The 21,515-nt window shown below is 41.2% G+C and overlaps 1 protein-coding gene across 12 annotated transcripts in view; it reads left to right on the top strand.

Moving 5' to 3' along the window:
* Positions 1–1,133: 1,133 nt before the first annotated feature.
* Positions 1,134–21,515, top strand: part of plekha7b (pleckstrin homology domain containing, family A member 7b) — a 142,436-nt gene continuing 122,054 nt past the window's right edge. For 3 of the 12 annotated variants that reach the window (XR_010904956.1, XR_010904957.1, XM_067442920.1), the window contains exons 1-3: positions 1,138–1,545; positions 1,653–1,729; positions 1,903–1,960. Coding sequence is in view for 10 of the 12 variants with exons in the window: in XM_067442920.1 (XP_067299021.1) it covers positions 1,463–1,545; positions 1,653–1,729; positions 1,903–1,960 (218 nt within the window). In the remaining 2 variants the exon portion in view is untranslated. Of the gene's footprint in view, positions 1,546–1,652; positions 1,730–1,902; positions 1,961–21,515 lie in introns of all 12 variants that reach the window. The other 9 variants (XM_067442923.1, XM_067442932.1, XM_067442922.1 and 6 more) reach the window with 8 other exon arrangements.

Below are 21,515 nucleotides of genomic sequence, written 5' to 3'. Positions count from 1 at the left end.
TTAGTATGTTCATTACATTATATTTTATCCACTATCAATCACCACTTACACTAAATTATTGCAGAATCATTCTTGCATTTTGGTGATTCTTTAGTTATTTTTTGTTATTGCTGTTTTAATCAGGCTCTTGTCCATTGGGCAAGTAAAATTTTCTTTCACTTGTTCCTTCAAGAAATCCACTTGTCCCTAGCCTAGACACACCCTAGCGGCAGCATATCTAATCTGCCCGCGGCTAGCAACTCCCTTCTGAGCCGCTGTAATCGCCAAACTCTTGCCGGGCCAATCACATCGTGTATAGAGTCGGTGGGCGGGGCCCTAATGAAGACTGCCGAGTTGTGCTTCTAGTAAACAGAAACTGGCTAACGGCGGTCTTTCGAATCAGCTTTGACCGCGACTCTGGAAAACTTGGAGTTAAGCTTTTCTCTGAGAAACAAAGAACGGCACTGACGTCATTCTTAAAAGCCTACCGGACACGGTGAATGTTTAATCTATCAACAAGCTCTGTTTCACCTTCGTTGCTGTAGTTGGTTGTAGCGCTCGCGCAGAGGGAGTTTGAAAAGACAACCGTTTATCCCGCCCCTCGGATTGAGCCCTGTCAATTGTGAGTTTCCAGACCAAACATCTTGATTTGGGTCTGGCTTGTCAGGCTAACTTGTCCCGATATATAAATACACCTTAGGCAGCTGCCATCTGGCGTTTCAGAGAATAGCCACCAAGAACAAGAATTTGCGCGCGCAGGTAACGTAACGTTAGAGGGCGCGCGGTGCCAACAGTAAACCAACAGCAAGCAACGTTGCGTTTATTTTGTTAGCAAGGCGACAGCATGACTTTCTCAGGGTGTCTACAATTCAAGAAAAAACATTTTAAGCAGCAAGATATTGTTTCTCAGTCGGATATTTTCATTTGGGAATCACATTTAACCAAGGTTAGGTTTGTAATTTAAGACAGGTTTAACCTGACTAAAATTATCACTTAACGTTAGCTTGTTGTCATTGAAATCATTAGCCACTGTTTGCCTACTTGTTACCTGCCAAAAAGCTCAAATCTCTGAAGACTATTGTCATGAGCACAACACAACACATTTCCAACACAATCTGGCTTTAATCTGACAAGTTAAACAATTATCCAACTGTTTCAGAATGCGCCTGTGATTTGCGGGAATGTTAATCCGTTCAGGTTTCAAAGTGTAACGTTAATTCCGATCTGTGTGAATACACGCATGAAGTATCTTACAGCATTGGCTTTGCTGTTATAAAAGGTAGAATATTGTGGGCGACAGCAGCATCAACATCCCGCTTAATTAATGATACCCTCAATCTTTTTTGTCGGCTTATAACTGGGACAAAAGACTTTCTGCAAGTTTGGCCTGCCCCTTTAACAGCAGTGCAGCCCTAGTGGTGATTATCGGACTGTCCGATTCCCTGGAAACTCTGCGGCGCAGCTCTCACTTTAAACCGGGATCATGGCGGCTCCGCTCGGGCGGGACACACTACCTGATCACTGGTCCTATGGAGTGTGCAGGGATGGCAGGGTTTTTTTCATCAAGTAAGCAGCCTATTAGGGGTTTAATCACAGTCGTTGTATTGTAATGCGGTTCTGGCAAATATGCACATTTCCCGATGGGTCTCGTAACAGGTGTTTCTGTTTTTCAGCGACAAAACTCGCGGCACTACTTGGCTCCATCCCCGCACTGGTGAACCTGTCAACTCGGGACACATGATACGATCAGGTACAGCAATAAACTATGCGTTCTAGTCTAAACTTTACATCCTTAGTCGGATACCGCAAATAAGTGTTTAAAGTAAGCAGTGGAAACACGTCATCTGCATAATTGATGGAAGGCTACTTTGTGTTTCATTAAAAACTTAATGGAGTTTTGTACAAATATTTCTCTCCCCTTAGATTTACCGCGGGGATGGGAAGAGGGCTTCACCGAGGAAGGCGCCAGCTACTTTATAAAGTAAGCGATAGTAAATTTCTGCTTTTGTCCTTGTGAGACCGTGAGGATGCGAGTGCAACTGCAAAGCCCTCCCCAACGAGCGCTCACTCACTCCCGCCTCTCGCAGTGATCAGTGTCCGCTGTCTGCTCGAGCCTTCACGAGTCAAGAAAAGACAGATAAGTGAATCCAGTCGGAGGCTTGAGTGAGTGTTTGAATGTTTGAATTGCTCTTGGGTGTGGATTGGGACAATGAAATCAGACAACTGATTTCCATCTATCAGTCTGTTTATCCATTAGTTTGTTCTGTTATCACTGTTTATACAGTGATCAATGTGATTATCATTTATTCCATCCATCCATCCATCCATCCATCCATCCTTCCATCCATCCATCCATCCATCCATCCATCCATCCATCCATCCATCCATCCATCCGTTTGTCTGTTCTTTCATTCATTTGGTAATCAGTCAGTCCACCCATTTGTCAACATCCATCTTCAGTAGATGAGGATACTCATAGCCAGCTATAGTAGCAGAAGTGACATGAAGTGAATTGTGGCAGGGAGAGAAGTACAGCTAAGGGAGCTGCCTGAAACAATTAGCTGAAGACAGTGCTTCTCAAACATGTCCTGGGGACCCCCACTATTGCACATTTTGAATGTCTCCCTAATCAGACATACTCAAGTAAAAGTCTTGCAGTCTGTCTGTACTAATGAAATTATGTGTTGAATCAGATGAGGGAGACATACAAAATATGCAGCGGTGGGGCTGTCCTCAGGACAGGTTTGGGAAGCAATATTCCTAAGTATTGGAAAATTGGAGTATTGCTGCTGTGGCTGTGGTTAGTGCTACTTTTTAGTATGTTGCCTTTGCCTACATCGCCTGAATCGTCACCATGTGTGCCCTTGGGCTGTCAATGACAAATATTTTTTACTCTGTCTGTCTGTCTGTCTCTCTCTCTCTCTCTCTCTCTCTCTCTCTCTCTCTCTCTCTCTCTCTATCTATCTATCTATCTATCTATCTATCTATCTATCTATCTATCTATCTATCTATCTATCTATCTATCTATCTATCTATATCCATCCATCCATCCATCCATCCATCCATCCATCCATCAGCATATATATATATATATATATATATATATGTATGTATGTATGTATGTATGTATGTATGTATGTATGTATGTATGTATGTATGTGTGTGTGTGTTTTGAGATCCATGCCTTCTGTTGTGATACATTTTTAAACAAAGATGTTCTAGATGCTATTGTGAATTGGTAGCACGAATAGTACAGAAATGAAAGCAAATATATCAGATATCTTATATAAGATGTATTTAATTCCTGAGATTATGTTTCCCAAGATAATGCTATACAAATGTATTAAATACTTTTGTATTAATGAGCCAGCTCATGCTCTGAAAGATTATTTCCCTTGGAACCAGTAGATGCTATTTTCAGCTGTACGTCTGAAATGGTCTATATTAATATTGGAAAAGCAGGAATATTTCAGTTTTATATTCCATTTTATTTTTTCTTTAACATTTATTTTTTAAACTTAGTATAGTTTTGTAGCATTATTGCTTATTGGTTGTATCAGCAGCACTGCCTGTTTGTATTATAGTGTTACCTGTCTAGTTGTCCTGGATGACATTACTTCACAAGTGATTATGGCAAAGCGATGTGACTGTTTGATGTCACATGATGACAAAGAGAATCTTTGATTTAGATTTTTAGGGCTCTCACTGTTCATAGTCACGCATGCAGTCCATTACTTCTCTCTGTGCCCACTTAATGGTGAAAATACAGGGCATTACCCAGCAGGACTGGATGGGTTTTCCCATTAAAATTCTCCTCATGTGCGGCAATGTGCAGGACCTTAACCCTCCCCATTTAGCGGATGTTGTACTCTGTCTGTACGTACGTGTGTACGTGCGTGTGCCCATATGCCTGTGGAATGACAGAGATATATGGTGAGATCACACAGCCAATTCATGGTGGCTTGGCTTTCCAAAGTCACTTTACCCATTCGGCTCCACTAATGTAGAATCCGCAACCAGACCTTCATAATCACATCCAAAGTATCTAGTCATTCATAGTGATTCAACATCCTTTACTACAGGACCTGTTATATGTGACATATAAAAACATGTTTTTTTGGCTGACAGATCATTAGTTTGTTTAAACTGCATGTTTAATTGAATTGAAAAAATCAACCCAACAGCTGGCAGCAAACAACCGATGTGATTGCACTTTATACCGCACATTAAAAAAACAATTAGGGCAGCAGAAGCAAAGGAGAGGCAATGTGAAGCTACTATAAGATTTTCCTCACCACGGAGTGATGTCTGTCTTTGCTGCCTTCTACACAAATGCAATGATTTGCTGCGGCATTGCAGTGAAAAGGATGTTTACTTGTGGCTTATTTTCAGTATTCGCTTTGGAGAGTCCTAGAATTCATTCACCAGGGTATATATAAAGTGCACAATGCAGTGACAAATCTGTTGCATCTTGTGGAAACTCAGTTTCTTTTTTGAAATGGGATGTTAGTGATATGACCTCCATCTGTATTATTTAATTGTTTTATTCACACAAGTCTCATCGTACACAGATACCAAAAATACCAGGCAGTCACTGCATCTGAGAAATCTACAAATGGGAATAGCATGATAATCACCCTGCTATCTTGATGTGCCACCAACGTAGCCCATGTGATCCAGAATGCATTAGTGTCTTGCACTCTTCTTTGCATCTAAATAGCACCACTTTCCAATAAAGCTGTTTATTTGTTACTTCAATGCTCCACTGGTGTCTGACCAGAAAAATGCATCCTGACAAAGCCACTATAGTGAGGGGGGTGTTTTAAAGGTCAAAGAAAATGATTTTAGAAATGTGTTATTGCTGACAGTTTTATTGTGGGCCATGTGAAGGGACTCATTGTGCTGCGTCTGGGCACAGTCAAATACCGAACAGTGCAGCTCAGAGGCCTTCGAGAGCTGAAATGTCAAGACTGTAAAGTAAAGAACTTATTTGTGGACTAAATGACATTAGAGTTCCTGTTTTGATCTTGCTGGACATTGTCTTTGTGTCATTTTGTGTGAACAGGCTAGAAAAGGGAGCTGATTGTTATTTTAGGTGAAGAATGCGAAAATAGAAAAGGCTGCATACTTTGTTGCTTATTTCTGCCTTTTTAGGTATGGTGAGTGCTTTCCACTGTTTTAATCTGGCCATTTTGTGGTTTAATTTGCATTGTTTACTGTCTGTGGTTATTCGACTCACTTATGCCAAAGAATTTATCATGCACCATTTGTGTCAAGACTGGCAGTCATAAGTGGCTGTGTGCTTTCCCTCACTTCAAACTTCATGAGAAAAATATTTATTTTCTTCATCCTCTTGTTGTTTTATAAATCAACATGCATTGCAATAGACTGCAAATAGTGTACAGTACTGGATGTTGTTAAATGTGCAGCAGTTGGGAGGGAGTGATGCTTAGACTGTCCTTGAGACAAACCATGCTTGCGTTACATTAGCTACTCTGAGACCATCATTTCTGCTGATGTGATTATTATTTTTGTAGTTCATGTGGGACTGATCTGTATCCGGCATGCTGGATTATTATCCAAATTATATTTGATATACTGCAGGCTTGAATTATGCCAAACATTTAATAAGTCCCATAAAATGTATAGCTAATGGATTTACTGTGTGTCTGTATCCATCCAGCATTCATCTAATTAAGTGATGTGAATGGGGAAAAGGGCTCTCAGATGTTCCCACTCATTTTGAGACGTCGCTGGCTGCTGACAGAGAGGCACATGTTCTCCATCATTGTATGCAGGAGATCTCCAGTTCACCTTTAAATAGGTCGTTCTGTAAAAGCGGGTGCCTTTTCCAGTTTGATGGAGTGAAAAAAACATTTTGTTAGTGTTACCTTACAAAACAAAAATAAATTGCAGTATATTGGAAAATGTCATGTAATACATTAGGCAATATATTCACATATATGGGATTTATTATTTATATTTTCCAAAATATTGCAATTATATATTGAAAGCGCCAATCATTTGTATATTTTGCAATATATTACATGAATATATTGTATAAAACCATCAATATATTATTTAATGTATTTAAAATATATTATAATATATTTCAAGTAATATATTGGTAAATATATTTTCCTTTCATAAGGGTAGGCCTATTATTGTGCAATCTCAAGGTAAATTGATATATATAATATTGATACTGAAATGCTTCCAATACTCATTTTCCACAAAATAGATACACCATACCGGCAGCTGTGCTTTCTCGCTCTCATCTCTCTGACAGCAAGTTGACACACAAACCAGGCTTCCCTGACTCACTCTTTCATTTGCTCCGGATGAATATTATTTGTGTTACAGGGCTTGAATTTTGCACAAAAGTTAATGGCATGCCCTGGATATAATATTTTAGACTGTTATTACTATATTGAGTCAAATTATGTGTAAAAATAATGTGTACATATTGTGTGTAGAGAGAATTATAAAATGCCATTTTTTTATTTTCTTAATATGTTTTGTTTTTATCACAATGTGCATATAAATTTAGCACGTGTACATGTATGAGGGACACATGGCACCTGTATCATAGAATTACCTATATGACTTTATTAGGAGGTTGTGACTCAGGAAAAATTATTTCTAAAAGGTCCTCGAAGGTCAGCACAGCGTGATGAATGCCTATTGAACTCAGTGGACATCAGAAGGGTTTGGCTGAGTCATAAAGAGTCAAGGTGATTCATCTCTGTAGCCTGCATTGATGTCTCAGCCTCAGTGAATGGCAGGTGGTCTCAGCAGGCCTCCGCTCCAGCCTGGACGATCAGACGTGTGAGGAATAGTACTTGTGCGGAGACGTCCTTTCCACTGTACATCTGTCTCGCTTCAGCAGCTTTTCAGAAGGGTCAAGAGTCAGTGTTGTTTATCAGAGTGACAGTCTGTCCTTCCTCTTACCAAGGGCTCGTATTGGCAGGTTCACACAGAAGAGATTTTTCCTAGGAGAGTCAAGGTTGCCCTGAGTTTGAAAGCTTCTTGTGCCAGTTGGTTTGTTTCATTGTTTCTCTTCTCTTGAAACAAGTTCGCCAGGTTATTTGGAGTAGAATTTGTTCTAACTGAAGTCATTTGATTTTCACAAATGTTTCCCAGAGTGCTTTGTCTCCCGTTTTTTTAAGTAAAAAAATTAATAAAAGAAAAGAGGCATATTTGATGCTTCGAAAAAAATGTTTTGTATTAAACAAACTGCACTTTTGTCACTGGTTTCAGAATGCAATTAAATTAAATATGGCATCTACCCTGATGGTCCATGGGGACTCTGTTTGAGGAAGCCCCCCCCCCCCCCCCCCAAGACCCCCTTCTTTCACTTCACTGCTCATCCAACAGCCTGAGCTCAGGCCAAGTCTGCATGTCGCTGCCGTGACAACAGCCGCTGCTTGTGCAGCAGGTTTTTTGGAAATAAGAGGAGTCAACACAATGGTGGGACTGTTGAGTGTGAGCGGCCGTAGTAAAATCAAACTCATTTACATGAGCCTTGATGGAGGAAGAAAATATCCTCCTCTTGAGAATATACACTACCGTTCAAAACTTTGGGATCAGTAAGGAGTTTAATGAGTTGACCGAAAGTGGCAGAAATATTTTGTAACATTACAAATGTCTTTACTATTTCAAATAAAAGCTGTTCTTTTGAACATTTATTCTTTAAAGACTCACAAAAAAGGTATTTCATCACACGCCTTCGTCACGCAAGCTTTCAACTTTTAGAATATTAAGAAGAAATGTTACTTGAGCACTAAATCTGCATAAGGATCATGTGACACTAAAGACTAGATTAATAGCTGCTGCTGAAAATTCAGCTTTGAATAAATTACATTTTGATATATACTAAATATATATGTACAGAATTGGTGAACATGAGATTTCTGTAAAAACATTACATTTTAGATGTTAGTATGTATATTTACACTTGAGTGAATGCCTGTTAGAGCTTTTGATTATTTGGGAATGAGCACGTGTGAAACGCCCCAGTGGATTGGAAAACTTGGTGGATTGGAAAACTTTGTTTGCTTTGTGAAATGTGAATTTCCCAGTTTTTCCTCCACAAAAAGCCAACAGATACACAGAAAAGTCATTCTGTACTGAATTTGTGCAATTCTATATCCCCCCAAAGGCACTTAGACACAATGGTGTCCTATTGGGACAATATCCTTTTTGTCATTTGGGTTTACATCCCACTAGAGCTGCAGTGGAAGTGTTGTATTTCCATGAGACTGTAGCCCTAAATTGACCGCCTACAGAGAATCAGATTCCCAAACACCAGCTCTAGGGCACTCCCACAGCTCAAACTCTTGGGGAAAAAATGTAGAATTTCAGTTTCTGGTATTTTTTACCTCAATCGCCCTTTCTCTTTAGATCCACACATGGTGTGTTGATCCCACCCCCCACTATTGGTTCATCTCCTGCAGTTCTTAGGACAGGACACAATAAGTTAATTAACCATGATGCGTTTCAGTAGAGTGGAGGCAAAACACTTTAAATGTTGATTAAAGAGGATGGATTTCCCTATAGGCACCATCTACTAGCAATATCAGTGCAGCAGCATTTGTGCCAAACCAGCAACACCCCCCTCCACGCATCACTGTTCCTGTGGAGATGTGTTTTTAAGTAGTCCCATACCTTTATTTCAGAGGCAAAGCTCACTTATCCTGCAAATGACCTTTTGACTTTCTGATGGTGTAGAGTCATGCTACATTACCTGCAATCACACCGGTTTGAAATATAGTGAAATATACTGAGTGTTTTGAGGTGAACTGCCATGTTTTGTATATTAATTACAACCTTTACTGTAGACATACAGTATTGTTCAAAATAATAGCAGTACAATGTGACTAACCAGAATAATCAAGGTTTTTAGTATATTTTTTATTGCTACGTGGCAAACAAGTTACCAGTAGGTTCAGTAGATTGTCAGAAAACAAACAAGACCCAGCATTCATGATATGCACGCTCTTAAGGCTGTGCAATTGGGCAATTAGTTGAAAGGGGTGTGTTCAAAAAAATAGCAGTGTCTACCTTTGACTGTACAAACTCAACTATTTTGTACAAACATTTTTTTTTTCTGGGATTTAGCAATCCTGTGAATCACTAAACTAATATTTAGTTGTATGACCACAGTTTTTTAAAACTGCTTGACATCTGTGTGGCATGGAGTCAACCAACTTGTGGCACCTCTCAGCTGTTATTCCACTCCATGATTCTTTAACAACATTCCACAATTCATTCACATTTCTTGGTTTTGCTTCAGAAACAGCATTTTTGATATCACCCCACAAGTTCTCAATTGGATTAAGGTCTGGAGATTGGGCTGGCCACTCCATAACATTAATTTTGTTGGTTTGGAACCAAGACTTTGCCCGTTTACTAGTGTGTTTTGGGTCATTGTCTTGTTGAAACAACCATTTCAAGGGCATGTCCTCTTCAGCATAGGGCAACATGACCTCTTCAAGTATTTTAACATATGCAAACTGATCCATGATCCCTGGTATGCGATAAATAGGCCCAACACCATAGTAGGAGAAACATGCCCATATCATGATGCTTGCACCTCCATGCTTCACTGTCTTCACTGTGTACTGTGGCTTGAATTCAGAGTTTGGGGGTCATCTCACAAACTGCCTGTGGCCCTTGGACCCAAAAAGAAAAATTTTACTCTCATCAGTCCACAAAATGTTCCTCCATTTCTCTTTAGGCCAGTTGATGTGTTCTTTGGCAAATTGTAACCTCTTCTGCACATGCCTTTTTTTTAACAGAGGGACTTTGCGGGGGATTCTTGAAAATAGATTAGCTTCACACAGACGTCTTCTAACTGTCACAGTACTTACAGGTAACTCCAGACTGTCTTTGATCATCCTGGAGGTGATCATTGGCTGAGCCTTTGCCATTCTGGTTATTCTTCTATCCATTTTGATGGTTGTCTTCCGTTTTCTTCCACGTCTCTCTGGTTTTGCTCTCCATTTTAAGGCATTGGAGATCATTTTAGCTGAACAGCCTATCATTTTTTGCACCTCTGTATAGGTTTTCCCCTCTCTAATCAACTTTTTAATCAAAGTACGCTGTTCTTCTGAACAATGTCTTGAACGATCCATTTTCCTCAGCTTTCAAATGCATGTTCAACAAGTGTTGGCTTCATCCTTATATAGGGGCCACCTGATTCACACCTGTTTCTTCACAAAATTGATGACCTCAGTGATTGAATGCCACACTGCTATTTTTTTGAACACACCCCTTTCAACTAATTCAACTAATTGCCCAATTGCACAGCCTTAAGAGCGTGCATATCATGAATGCTGGGTCTTGTTTGTTTTCTGACAATCTACTGAACCTACTGGTAACTTGTTTGCCACGTAGCAATAAAAAATATACTAAAAACCTTGATTATTCTGGTTAGTCACATTGTACTGCTATTATTTTGAACAATACTGTATGTGCTTGTTTTAACCTAGATACCTTTTCGGATGGCCCAGACCTTCCAGTGTTTTTTCAGTTAACAGTTAATAAAAATGCTTACGATTAGACTTGGATACAATGAGGATTGATAGTTTGGAAAGGGGTCTATTTAGGAGCAGAATTCAAAATGGCTTATTCTTAAACCCCTGGAATCCTGTTCAAAGGGATAATTGTACTCATGCTATCCTGATGTGTTTGAAAAGAGTGACATTGTCACATGAGATGTAAGTGCATTGTGTAAATTTTCACAAGAAGAAACGCGAAAGCCTGAGGAAACGCCACTTCTCAACTTCACAATGCACTTACGCCACGTCACGTCGCTTTTGTGAGCACTCGTATGCCAGTATACCAAAAGCAATGGTTTATAGTTAAAGAAATTGAAATGTATTATTCATTTTCTAACACACACCTATCATAGAAAAAAAGCTACTTTTTGTTTAAATTGGAATGAAATAATTCTGATTTATGAATCCAAATATAATGTCTATATGAACTATATATAAAGTGATAGGTTTGATATATGCATTTAAATGTGTCAAGCTTAAAAATCAGATTTAATGTTTAGACATGCACAGACTGCACGAATATACAGAGTTTAACGCTATTGGTGCATATTAACCATTATCAGATCAGCCGATAAACAGCAATCCACCTGTCATTCAAATGGCCACACCCTTAATTAATAGGGCTGTTTATTGCCAAGACTCTGGCGATACAATACGTATCACAATACAGGGGTTACGATACGATATATTGTAATATATTGCGATATTGTAAGAGAGGCAATATATTGCGATATTTCTTTTTTTGTGTTTTTTTTATAATTTAAAAGAATAAAAGATCACAACCATATGCCTAAAACACGAGACAAAGTATTTTATTTAATTAATACAGTATAATTTATATCACTAATCACTATTTTGTGCAATCTAAGTAAAGGGAAATGTAAAGTGACTGCAGGATTCTTTGTGTACATGTTTTAAAGGTTCACAGTATAGCAGTGACTATTTAACAACAGAAAGTGCAGTCAATTTCATGACTGTATGACTGTTTGTTTTATATTTAATACAGTTAAGGTATTTTCTATAAAGCAGTCTATTGTATAAAGTGCTATTTCAAGTTCAATCATATCCACATCGCTATGATCTTTCATTCTGGTGCCACCGCTGTCAGTTTTGGTGTGTGTTTATTTTGTTACTGAGAGGAAAACGTGCAGTACATTCTATCGAAATGCTGCTCCGCAGCGCGGGTGACGTCAGGATGTTAAGCGCGCTCTGTTTCAATGTGTTTCCCCGAGTAATAGATTTTAACTTGGCCTATTTTGCAAACAAAATGATTCTTGTCGATTTCCTTAGTGGCTTCTTTTTAGCTTAAGCCAAAATGACTCCACACTTCAGCTCTGTAAACTGCAGGAGCGGAATAATGCTATCGTCTTGAGAGCTGGGTTTGCTAATGCAACTAGCGATGCACGCACTTTTACCTGACTTTTGCCGTGCACTTCTCCGGCTCCGTGTCAGGTATATGTTGTAGGACAACACTGCCATTTAGTGGTTGGGACACGATAGCTCATTAGTCAAACTTGTCAATTGGTGATGTTAGGTTGGGTAGATTTCAGTAATGTTGATGCAAGACCACATCTTACCCTCATGCCACAACCAATGTCTATGACTTCCTTTCTTCAGATAAACACAAACAAAGATTTTCTGAATCTGTATATCACATTTACAGCAGGAAAAAAAATTACAACCTGGTACAAAAAGTGGTTTTGGACTATATAGCTAATTTTTGTCCTTCATGACAACTGTGAGGAGGGTGATTTTTTTTAATTTTTTATAACTTGTCCATTTAAATTATATTTAAGGGTTAGTTTACCCAAAAATGAAAATTATTTCATTAATTACTCACCCTCATGTTGTTGGACACCCGTAAGACCTTCGATTATCTTCGGAACACAAATGAAGATATTTTTGTTGAAAGCTGATGGCTGAGAAAGGCTTCGGATAGGCCTCCATTGGCATTCAGTTCATTCCCACTCACAAGACCCATAAAGGCACTAAACACATCAATACAAAGTCCATTAGAGAATAAATGTTGCGTGGGGGAGGAAGATGTAACCCTGGTTTACTGTTATATGCTCTGTTCTCACGACTCTCCACTCTCACACGTTATCGCGAGATTTGTACAAGTATCGCGAGATTTGGCACGGAGATCGCGTCATTTCCCTTTAAATATGGCCGCGCGCTGTTAGTTTGTGTGTGTGTGGGAGTCGACGTGTTGAGCTGCTGCAGATGCCTCCATTTTATGTTGAGACTGCTGTATTGAGTGACTTAATCATATGAGAACTGGCCAGGTTTCTTGTATGGATGGCGAGCTACTAGGCCCTGAACCGAAGATTGAGTGCAAGCATTTGCCGGTGTGGTAGGAGGCGCTGCAGCTGCTCCCCTTACACATCCCCGCACACCAATACACACATTCCTACATTATGGTTCTTTGAATTTAATGAACTGATTGACCCAGTGTGCATTGTGCAAGGACGGTTGCAGCTTTTAATCATTTGAATGATTGTGTATGACTTGAGAAAACAACACTTAGATTTGTTTATTAACAATTATGAACTCATTACCATCTTTGTGTACATGTAAATATTGAAACTGTCTGTCAGCTTATGTCACTATAATATACTACACTTTTGGGTATCGCAACCACGTGTCTGTGTCTCATTGAACACGCCATTTTCCTCCCTGAGCTGAACTTAGTCTTTCTGATACTGGTCCACTATTTTAATCTATTATTGCAGTAATCATACGTGTTACATTTGGCGAGCCAGCCAGGAGGAATTGGGGTGTTTAATGTACATTGAGTTGTTAAATTGAGTTATTTCAGTTCTGTGAAAATCATGGATGTGTTTTTGAAATGTGGTATTAAATTACCAAATGCTGTGCTGGTGGAAGGCATAATAGAACCGGGAGGTAAGGAGGTCATTGAATTTTTCAAGCCAATATGGGTTAATTAGTAAGACTGAGACCATCTCTGAAAAGAAATCTGAATTTGATGGTACACTTGTCATTGAGTTCAGTAGTGGTGCCGCTTTGGATGTGTTGCGTCCCACTTTACCTTATACATTTGTTTCTGCTGAAAGGAAATATACATGTTGCATTTCAGAGTTATCTACTGTTTGTACTGAACATTTTGCTAAAGCTAAAACTGCGTTGTATTTATCTGATTTGCAGAATTTAGCCAAATTAACAGGGGTGGATTACAAAGAAGTGCTCAGAACGACGATGACTCAGATTGGACTTTCGGTTCCTGAGCTCCGTTCGGCGACTCAGGTGAAAGAGCTATCCATCACAGAGTTAGCTGTGCCATCTGTGAAGTTATTGACTCAGTCTCCATCAGCCACAGATGCCCCCAGGTCAATACCGGCCAGGTCAGCCACCGAGCCCCACAATGATCCGAATGACCCTACGCTGCCAGAGTTTAGGCAGTCATCTGCCAGCATTGATGTCCATCCACCTGAGGTACAACGTTACGTGGTGGAGCACATTGTAAAGAATGAGGAGAATGCAGTACATCACCAACGGCTTAGGGTGTTTTCAGGTCGGCTCCCAAGACCTGCGCATGAAGCTGATTATGACACCTGGCGGTCAGGGGTAGAACTGCTGTTGCAAGATCCATTGGCGTCTGATCTCCATCGTTCTAGGAGGATAGTTGAGAGTCTTCTTCCTCCAGCAGCAGATATGGTCAAGCAATTGAGTTCCAGTACATTGCCTGTGGTGTATTTAAATACTCTTGATTCAGCCTATGCTACTGTGCAAGATGGGGATGAACTATTTGCTAAATTTATGGACACATTTCAGGACGGAGGTGAGAAACCATCTGCCTTCCTCCAACGGCTCCAGGTTGCCCTGAACTCAGCTAAGAAAAGAGGAGGTGTCATAGAGTCTGAGGTTAATCGTCATTTGTTGAATCAGTTCTGTCGGGGGTGCTGGGATAATTCACTTATTGCTGAACTTCAGCTTAAGCAAAAGAAGACTTGTCCACCTAACTTTTCTGAGCTGCTGCTACTCTTGCGTACCGAAGAGGATCGGGAGGCAGCTAAAGCACTTCGAATGAAGCAGCACCTGGGGTCTACACGGCAGAAGGTCACATCTCATGCTCAGGTTGTTCGTTCTGACCCTGAAGATGGAAGGGCAGTGACATCTTTGATTAACATTACCCAGCAACTAGCACAACAACTAGCTGAAGTCCAGCGACAGTTAGCCATGCTTACGGCCAGTCAATCAAAGGTCAGTTCCATTTCAAAGACTTCGTCTTACAGTAAGCCACATGTCAGAGCAGCTAATCAGCAGTCCCGTCCACCTACACTGACTCAGCCCAAACCTGGTTATTGTTTTCGATGTGGTGAGGATGGCCACATCCGTCCCCAATGTGAAAATGAGCCTAACCCTACTCTGGTTGCTCGTAAGAAGAAACAGTTCACCAGCAATCAACAGAACGCCTCTAACTTTGTTCATTTAAACTGAGTCCGGTTCCTGTTGTGGGGCAGACAGGGGCCAGTGGGGACCAAATTTGTCCCAAAGCCAAGACCGTTAATTGTGCAGAAATGTCACTGTCTAAGATGAAAAGTGCACCCATAAAATTTCCAAAAGGGCTTGTGGGCTCAAAGTGTTTTGCTGTGGTTCAGATCGCTGAACAAAGTTCCCACTGTCTTTTAGATACAGGCTCGCAGGTCACTACGATTCCTGTCTCTTTCTATAACCAGAGCCTCAGCCATTGCCCTGTGAAGCCACTTTACAACTTACTTCAGGTTGAGGGTGCCGCCGGTCAGTCAGTGCCATACCTGGGTTATGTAGAGGTGAATATTGCTTTTCCCAAAGAGTTTTTGGGGAAAGAAGTTGATATACCGACTCTTGCTCTTGTTGTACCTGATGTACATCCAGGGGATTCTTCACCTGTGCTGATCGGTATGAATACTCTAGAGCCTTTATATGAACGATATATCAGCAGTGACTTTGCCAGTTTTCAACCTATGGCCCAAGGGTATTGTGCAGTCTTAAAGCTCCTGCAAGCGAAGTACCAACAGAATCAGGTGGGCAGAACAGGAGTTGTGAGGTTGTTGAGTCAGATGCTAGTTTTGATTCCTGCTGGTTAGACCATTGTCCTTGAAGGTTCTGCTAAAGTAGACAGTTCTTCAAAAGTTCAATGGGCTGTAATTGAACATCCAACATCATCACTTCCTGGTGGGCTGTGTGTCCAGAGCTGTCTCATCACACTTCCAAATCATGCTCCCTACAAGGTTCCTGTTCTTGTTATGAATGAGTCTGAACAAAATGTTTTAATTCCACCAATGACAGTAATTGCTGATATTGGCACATCACTCACTATCTTGGCCCAGCAGACTGTAAAAACCCCTTCAGATTCAGGAGGTTCTCAGAGAGGCACCTTGGAGTTAACATTTGGAGAATCTCCTATTCCGCCGGAATGGAAGGAGCGAATAACCCTCAAGCTCAGTCAAATGCCTGAAGTATTTTCTCACCATGATCTTGATTTCGGCTGCACGGAGCAGGTAAAGCATCGCATTAAGCTCCATGATGAAACCCCTTTTAAGCAGCGGGCTAGGCCGATCCATCCTCGTGACATTGAAGCTGTGCGGAGCCATTTGCAAGATTTGCTCAACGCTGGTGTCATCCGTGAGTCAGAGTCACCCTTTGCTTCCCCAATTGTGGTGGTCCGGAAACGGAATGGTGACGTAAGGTTATGTATCGATTATCGTAAATTAAACTTGCAAACAGTGAAAGATGCATATGCCTTGCCGAATCTTGAGGAGTCATTTTCAGCATTAACGGGTTCCAAATGGTTTACAGTTCTGGATCTGAAGTCTGGATATTATCAGATTCAAATGGATGAAGTCGACAAGGCTAAAACTGCATTCGTTACACCGTTAGGGTTCTGGGAATGGAATCGGATGCCACAAGGGGTCACTAATGCTCCAAGTACATTCCAGAGACTGATGGAAAAGTGTATGGGTGATTTAAACCTTAAGGAGGTCCTTGTGTTCCTAGATGACATTATTATCTTTTCTGACACTTTAGAGGAACATGAGAACCGGTTACTCAAAGTACTTACCCGCTTGGCTGGATTTGGCTTGAAGTTGTCTCCTGAAAAATGTAAATTCTTCCAGTCCAGTGTGCGTTATCTGGGACATATCGTGTCTGAGAAGGGTGTTGAAACAGACCCTGAGAAAATATCCACTCTCAAATCCTGGCCAGTACCCCGAAATCTCAAAGAGTTGCGGTCTTTCCTGGGGTTCGCAGGGTATTACCGGCGCTTCATTAAGGATTATGCCACCCTGGTAAAACCCCTTAAAGTTCTTACTCAAGGCTATGCACCTCTTCGTCAGTCTAATAAAGATAAAAGTTCTGCAGGGAAGTTCCGGGATCCGAAGCAGTCCTTTGGGGAGAGATGGACGGCCGACTGTCATGCTGCTTTTAACACCGTAATCTCAAAGTTAACATCTGCTCCTGTCCTTGGGTTCGCCAATCCACAATTGCCTTACATTTTGCACACAGATGCTAGCATAATTGGATTGGGAGCCGTTTTTATACCAAGAACAGGATGGTCAGCTGCGGGTCATTGCTTATGCCAGCCGAGGCCTGTCTAAGAGTGAGTCTCGATACCCAGCACACAAACTTGAGTTTCTGGCTTTAAAATGGAGTGTCACAGAGAAATTCCATGATTATCTTTATGGTGCTAACTTCACAGTCGTCACAGATAACAATCCTCTTACATATGTCTTGACCTCAGCGAAACTGGATGCCACAAGCCATCGATGGTTAGCTGCCTTGTCGACATATTCCTTTAAGATGCAGTATCGTGCTGGCAAACACAACTTTGATGCTGATGCTCTATCCCGGCGCTGTCACGGAGAAGTGTTAGATAAAAGTGCAGGTTGTGAAGAGTGTGAGCTTGTGACTCGTTTTGTGAATCAACGGTGTGACCCGGGTGAAATTTCAGAAATATCCCCTGATAGTGTGGTTGCTATTTGCCAGAGCAGTCTTGTTAGATCATGCTGTCTTGCTGAGTACTCCCAAAGTGATATGACCCTAGTGGAGTCACTTTCTGTTCATGCTAATATCATTCCTGACAGTTTCGCTAAGGAGGAATCACATGGCCTTCCTGTCATATCCCCGCTGACCCACACTGACCTGAGGGAAGAACAACGTGCTGATCCAGTAATCCGTGAAGTTATCCATCAACTCGAGACAGGAGAAAAAGTTCCCCCCAATGCCCGAGAGGAACTTCCTGAGCTTGCATTGTTGTTACGGGAGTGTAATCGGTTAAAGCTGGAAGATGGTATTTTGTATAGGAGAAGGCAGGATGAAGATAAACCTGTTCTACAGCTTGTTTTGCCCTCAGTCTTGCGTACAGTTGTCTTGAAGAGTCTCCACAGTGACATGGGGCACATGGGCATAGAGCGTACCCTGGATTTGGTACGGCAGCGGTTCTTCTGGCCTAAGATGGCGGTTAATGTTGAGAACTTCATTAAAACTTGTGGTCGGTGCGTACGACGCAAGAGTCTTCCAGAAAGGGCAGCTCCTTTAGTAAATATCCAAACTAGTCGTCCTTTGGAATTGTTATGTATGGATTTTCTTACCATTGAGCCAGATAGCAGTAACACAAAGAACATCTTGGTGCTTACGGATCACTTCACCAAATTTTCTGTCGCTATTCCAACTGCAAACCAGAAGGCCAAGACTGTGGCGAAATGTCTGTGGAATGACTTTGAGTTGTTATGGCATCCCTGAGCGTCTACATTCTGACCAGGGCCCAGATTTCGAATCTAAGCTGATTAAGGAGCTCTGTGATGTAGCTGGCATTAAGAAAACTCGAACGACCCCTTACCACCCCAGGGGCAACCCAGTTGAACGCTTCAACCGGACATTGTTAAACATGCTGGGCACCCTTGAGAGCAAGCAGAAGGCTAAGTGGAGGGAATACGTTAAACCTCTTGTCCATGCGTATAACTGTACGCGAAATGAGGTAACAGGGTTCACGCCCTATGAACTCCTGTTTGGACGATCACCGCGGCTTCCAGTTGATTTAGCTTTTGGCTTGCCTGTCCGTGAATCTCCATCTTCCTCGCATTCTCAGTATGTGAAGCATTTAAGATCTCGTCTTGAGGAGAGTTACAAGCTTTCATCCCAGAATGCTCAGAAGTCAGCTAAAAGGAACAAAGACCGGTTCGATCAACGTGTTACACCTGCAAGTTTGGAGGTGGGCGACCGAGTTCTTGTCCGTAATGTAAGAATCCGAGGCAAGCACAAGCTTGAAGACAAGTGGGAACAAGAGGTATATGTGGTTGTGAAACGTGCTGGGGATCTTCCAGTTTACACTGTAAGGCCAGAAACTAAGGAAGGACCTACTCGCACACTCCATCGTGATTTGCTTTTGCCTTGTGGCTTTCTATTATCTATAGAGGACCTTCCTGAAGATCTGCCTGTTCAAAAGCCACACACTCGCAGCCAGAGTCGTAACGACGCTATTGATATCTCTGAGAATGAGGATCCAGTGGATGTTGAACCTGTCATCCTTGGGAGTTTTCCTCAAGTCCCAATGAATATCAGTGTGAACATGGGTGAACTTGAACGAGAACCCATGAATTGTGACATTGTAGTGTCTACCTCGTCGACAGTCCCAAGTGATATTGTTGTCCTGCCTCTCTCAGAAAACCTGGTTTCCCAACCTACAATTGTAATATCTGAAAGCCACTTGCCTGAAGCTGAAGGGTCTGGGCCAACCATTGAGGAAGGTTCATTGATGTTCAGCTGGGATGTAGACGCTATAGTGGAAGAACCTGGAATTTCTTTACCTGAACGGAGGGATGAATATGCCCAGAGAGAGGTGGACTTACCTGTGGAAGAGGTACGCATCGATGTGCCTGAAACTGAGGTTCTTCTGGAGCTTGAGGATGAAGACTGTGGGCCGGTCCAATCTGAGTCATCGGTGGGTTCTGTTGTTCAGAGCTCTGCTACTACTTCTGGTGATATAGTTAGCTCTGATGTAATACCCAGACGTTCAGGTCGTCAGCGCCAACCCATTCAACGACTTCAATATACAGCATTGGGTAACCCTTTAATTTCAGTTGTTCAAACTCTTTTTCATAGTTTGTCCAATGCTTATACAGAGGCCCTTAGTTATGCCACTGTGGCAGACACTAGTTCTAACTTGTAATACTTCTGTAGTTTTTATGCAGCGAGGACGTGCATGATCTAAGGGGGGAGGATGTAACCCTGGTTTACTGTTATATGCTCTGTTCTCACGACTCTCCACTCTCACACGTTATCGCGAGATTTGTACAAGTATCGCGAGATTTGGCACGGAGATCGCGTCATTTCCCTTTAAATATGGCCGCGCGCTGTTAGTTTGTGTGTGTGTGGGAGTCGACGTGTTGAGCTGCTGCAGATGCCTCCATTTTATGTTGAGACTGCTGTATTGAGTGACTTAATCATATGAGAACTGGCCAGGTTTCTTGTATGGATGGCGAGCTACTAGGCCCTGAACCGAAGATTGAGTGCAAGCATTTGCCGGTGTGGTAGGAGGCGCTGCAGCTGCTCCCCTTACACATCCCCGCACACCAATACACACATTCCTACATTATGGTTCTTTGAATTTAATGAACTGATTGACCCAGTGTGCATTGTGCAAGGACGGTTGCAGCTTTTAATCATTTGAATGATTGTGTATGACTTGAGAAAACAACACTTAGATTTGTTTATTAACAATTATGAACTCATTACCATCTTTGTGTACATGTAAATATTGAAACTGTCTGTCAGCTTATGTCACTATAATATACTACACTTTTGGGTATCGCAACCACGTGTCTGTGTCTCATTGAACACGCCATTTTCCTCCCTGAGCTGAACTTAGTCTTTCTGATACTGGTCCACTATTTTAATCTATTATTGCAGTAATCATACGTGTTACAAAAAGTTCATGCTTTTGATGTCTTAAAAAAAAAAAAAAAAAAATATATATATATATATATATATATATATATATATATATATATATATATATATATATATATATATATGATGTTCATGGATTAATCATTTATTTTAAAAAAACACTGCTATATTACATACAAATAAGAGTGGTCAATTTTGATTTCATCGTGACTTGTTTTGAGTTCTGAAATGTACTATCTTCTTTTGTAATACAAGTTCATAGTATTATAAAAATTCGAATTGTTCTCAGATCTAAGAAAAGAACAACAAAAATGCAAATCCAAGGCACTCTTCTTCAAATTATTAAAAAGCCTTTATTCCTTTATTTAACTGGGTCTTTCATTATAGAAAATTTAAAAGACATGGGGGATGACAAACAGCCCACGTGTAACGGCCCAAAACAGCCTTCCTCACACCCTGAAAAAGGCTGTTTTGGGCTGCTACACATGGATTGTTTTTCACCCTCCATGTCTTTTAAATTTTCTATAATGAAAGACCCAGTTAAAGGCTTTTTAATAATTTGAATAAGAGTGCCTTGAATTAGCATTTTTGCTCTACATTAATTTCAATCTCTGATCCCAAAGAGCACCTTCAAACATCTCATTGACTTCCCTGAGCACCCCTGACTTTTTTGCCTTTCTAAGAAAAGAAGAATTTGATTTCTCTTAAGACAACCCCTTTAAAGCTGCACTATGCAACTTTTCCATCCGCTAGAGGGTGCCTATTCAAAACAAAGGTGTAGTTTGGTGATGGCAAGTTTGAGCGCAGCATCTTGGGACATGTGGTCTTCACCTCACAGCCGGTGGAAAATAGGACTCGGGTAGCGATTGTGTTCATGGATGCGATTATTAATGTTACTGTAGTGTGAAGCAGAGCAGGACCGAGTGTTGTGGGAGCTAAACAAGGCCGCTGGAGCGATTGTTAATGAGATTAACAACACGCCTCATGAGCAGCCAGCGGGACTTTTATTTTGACGGGATGGGACACAGCCGCTGGGCGCTGGCACTATTTCTACTTTTCTGATTACGA

This window comes from Pseudorasbora parva, chromosome 1 (assembly GCF_024679245.1).
Source record: "Pseudorasbora parva isolate DD20220531a chromosome 1, ASM2467924v1, whole genome shotgun sequence".
Lineage (NCBI taxonomy): Eukaryota > Metazoa > Chordata > Actinopteri > Cypriniformes > Gobionidae > Pseudorasbora > Pseudorasbora parva.
This window is presented reverse-complemented; position numbering and strand designations above follow the sequence as displayed.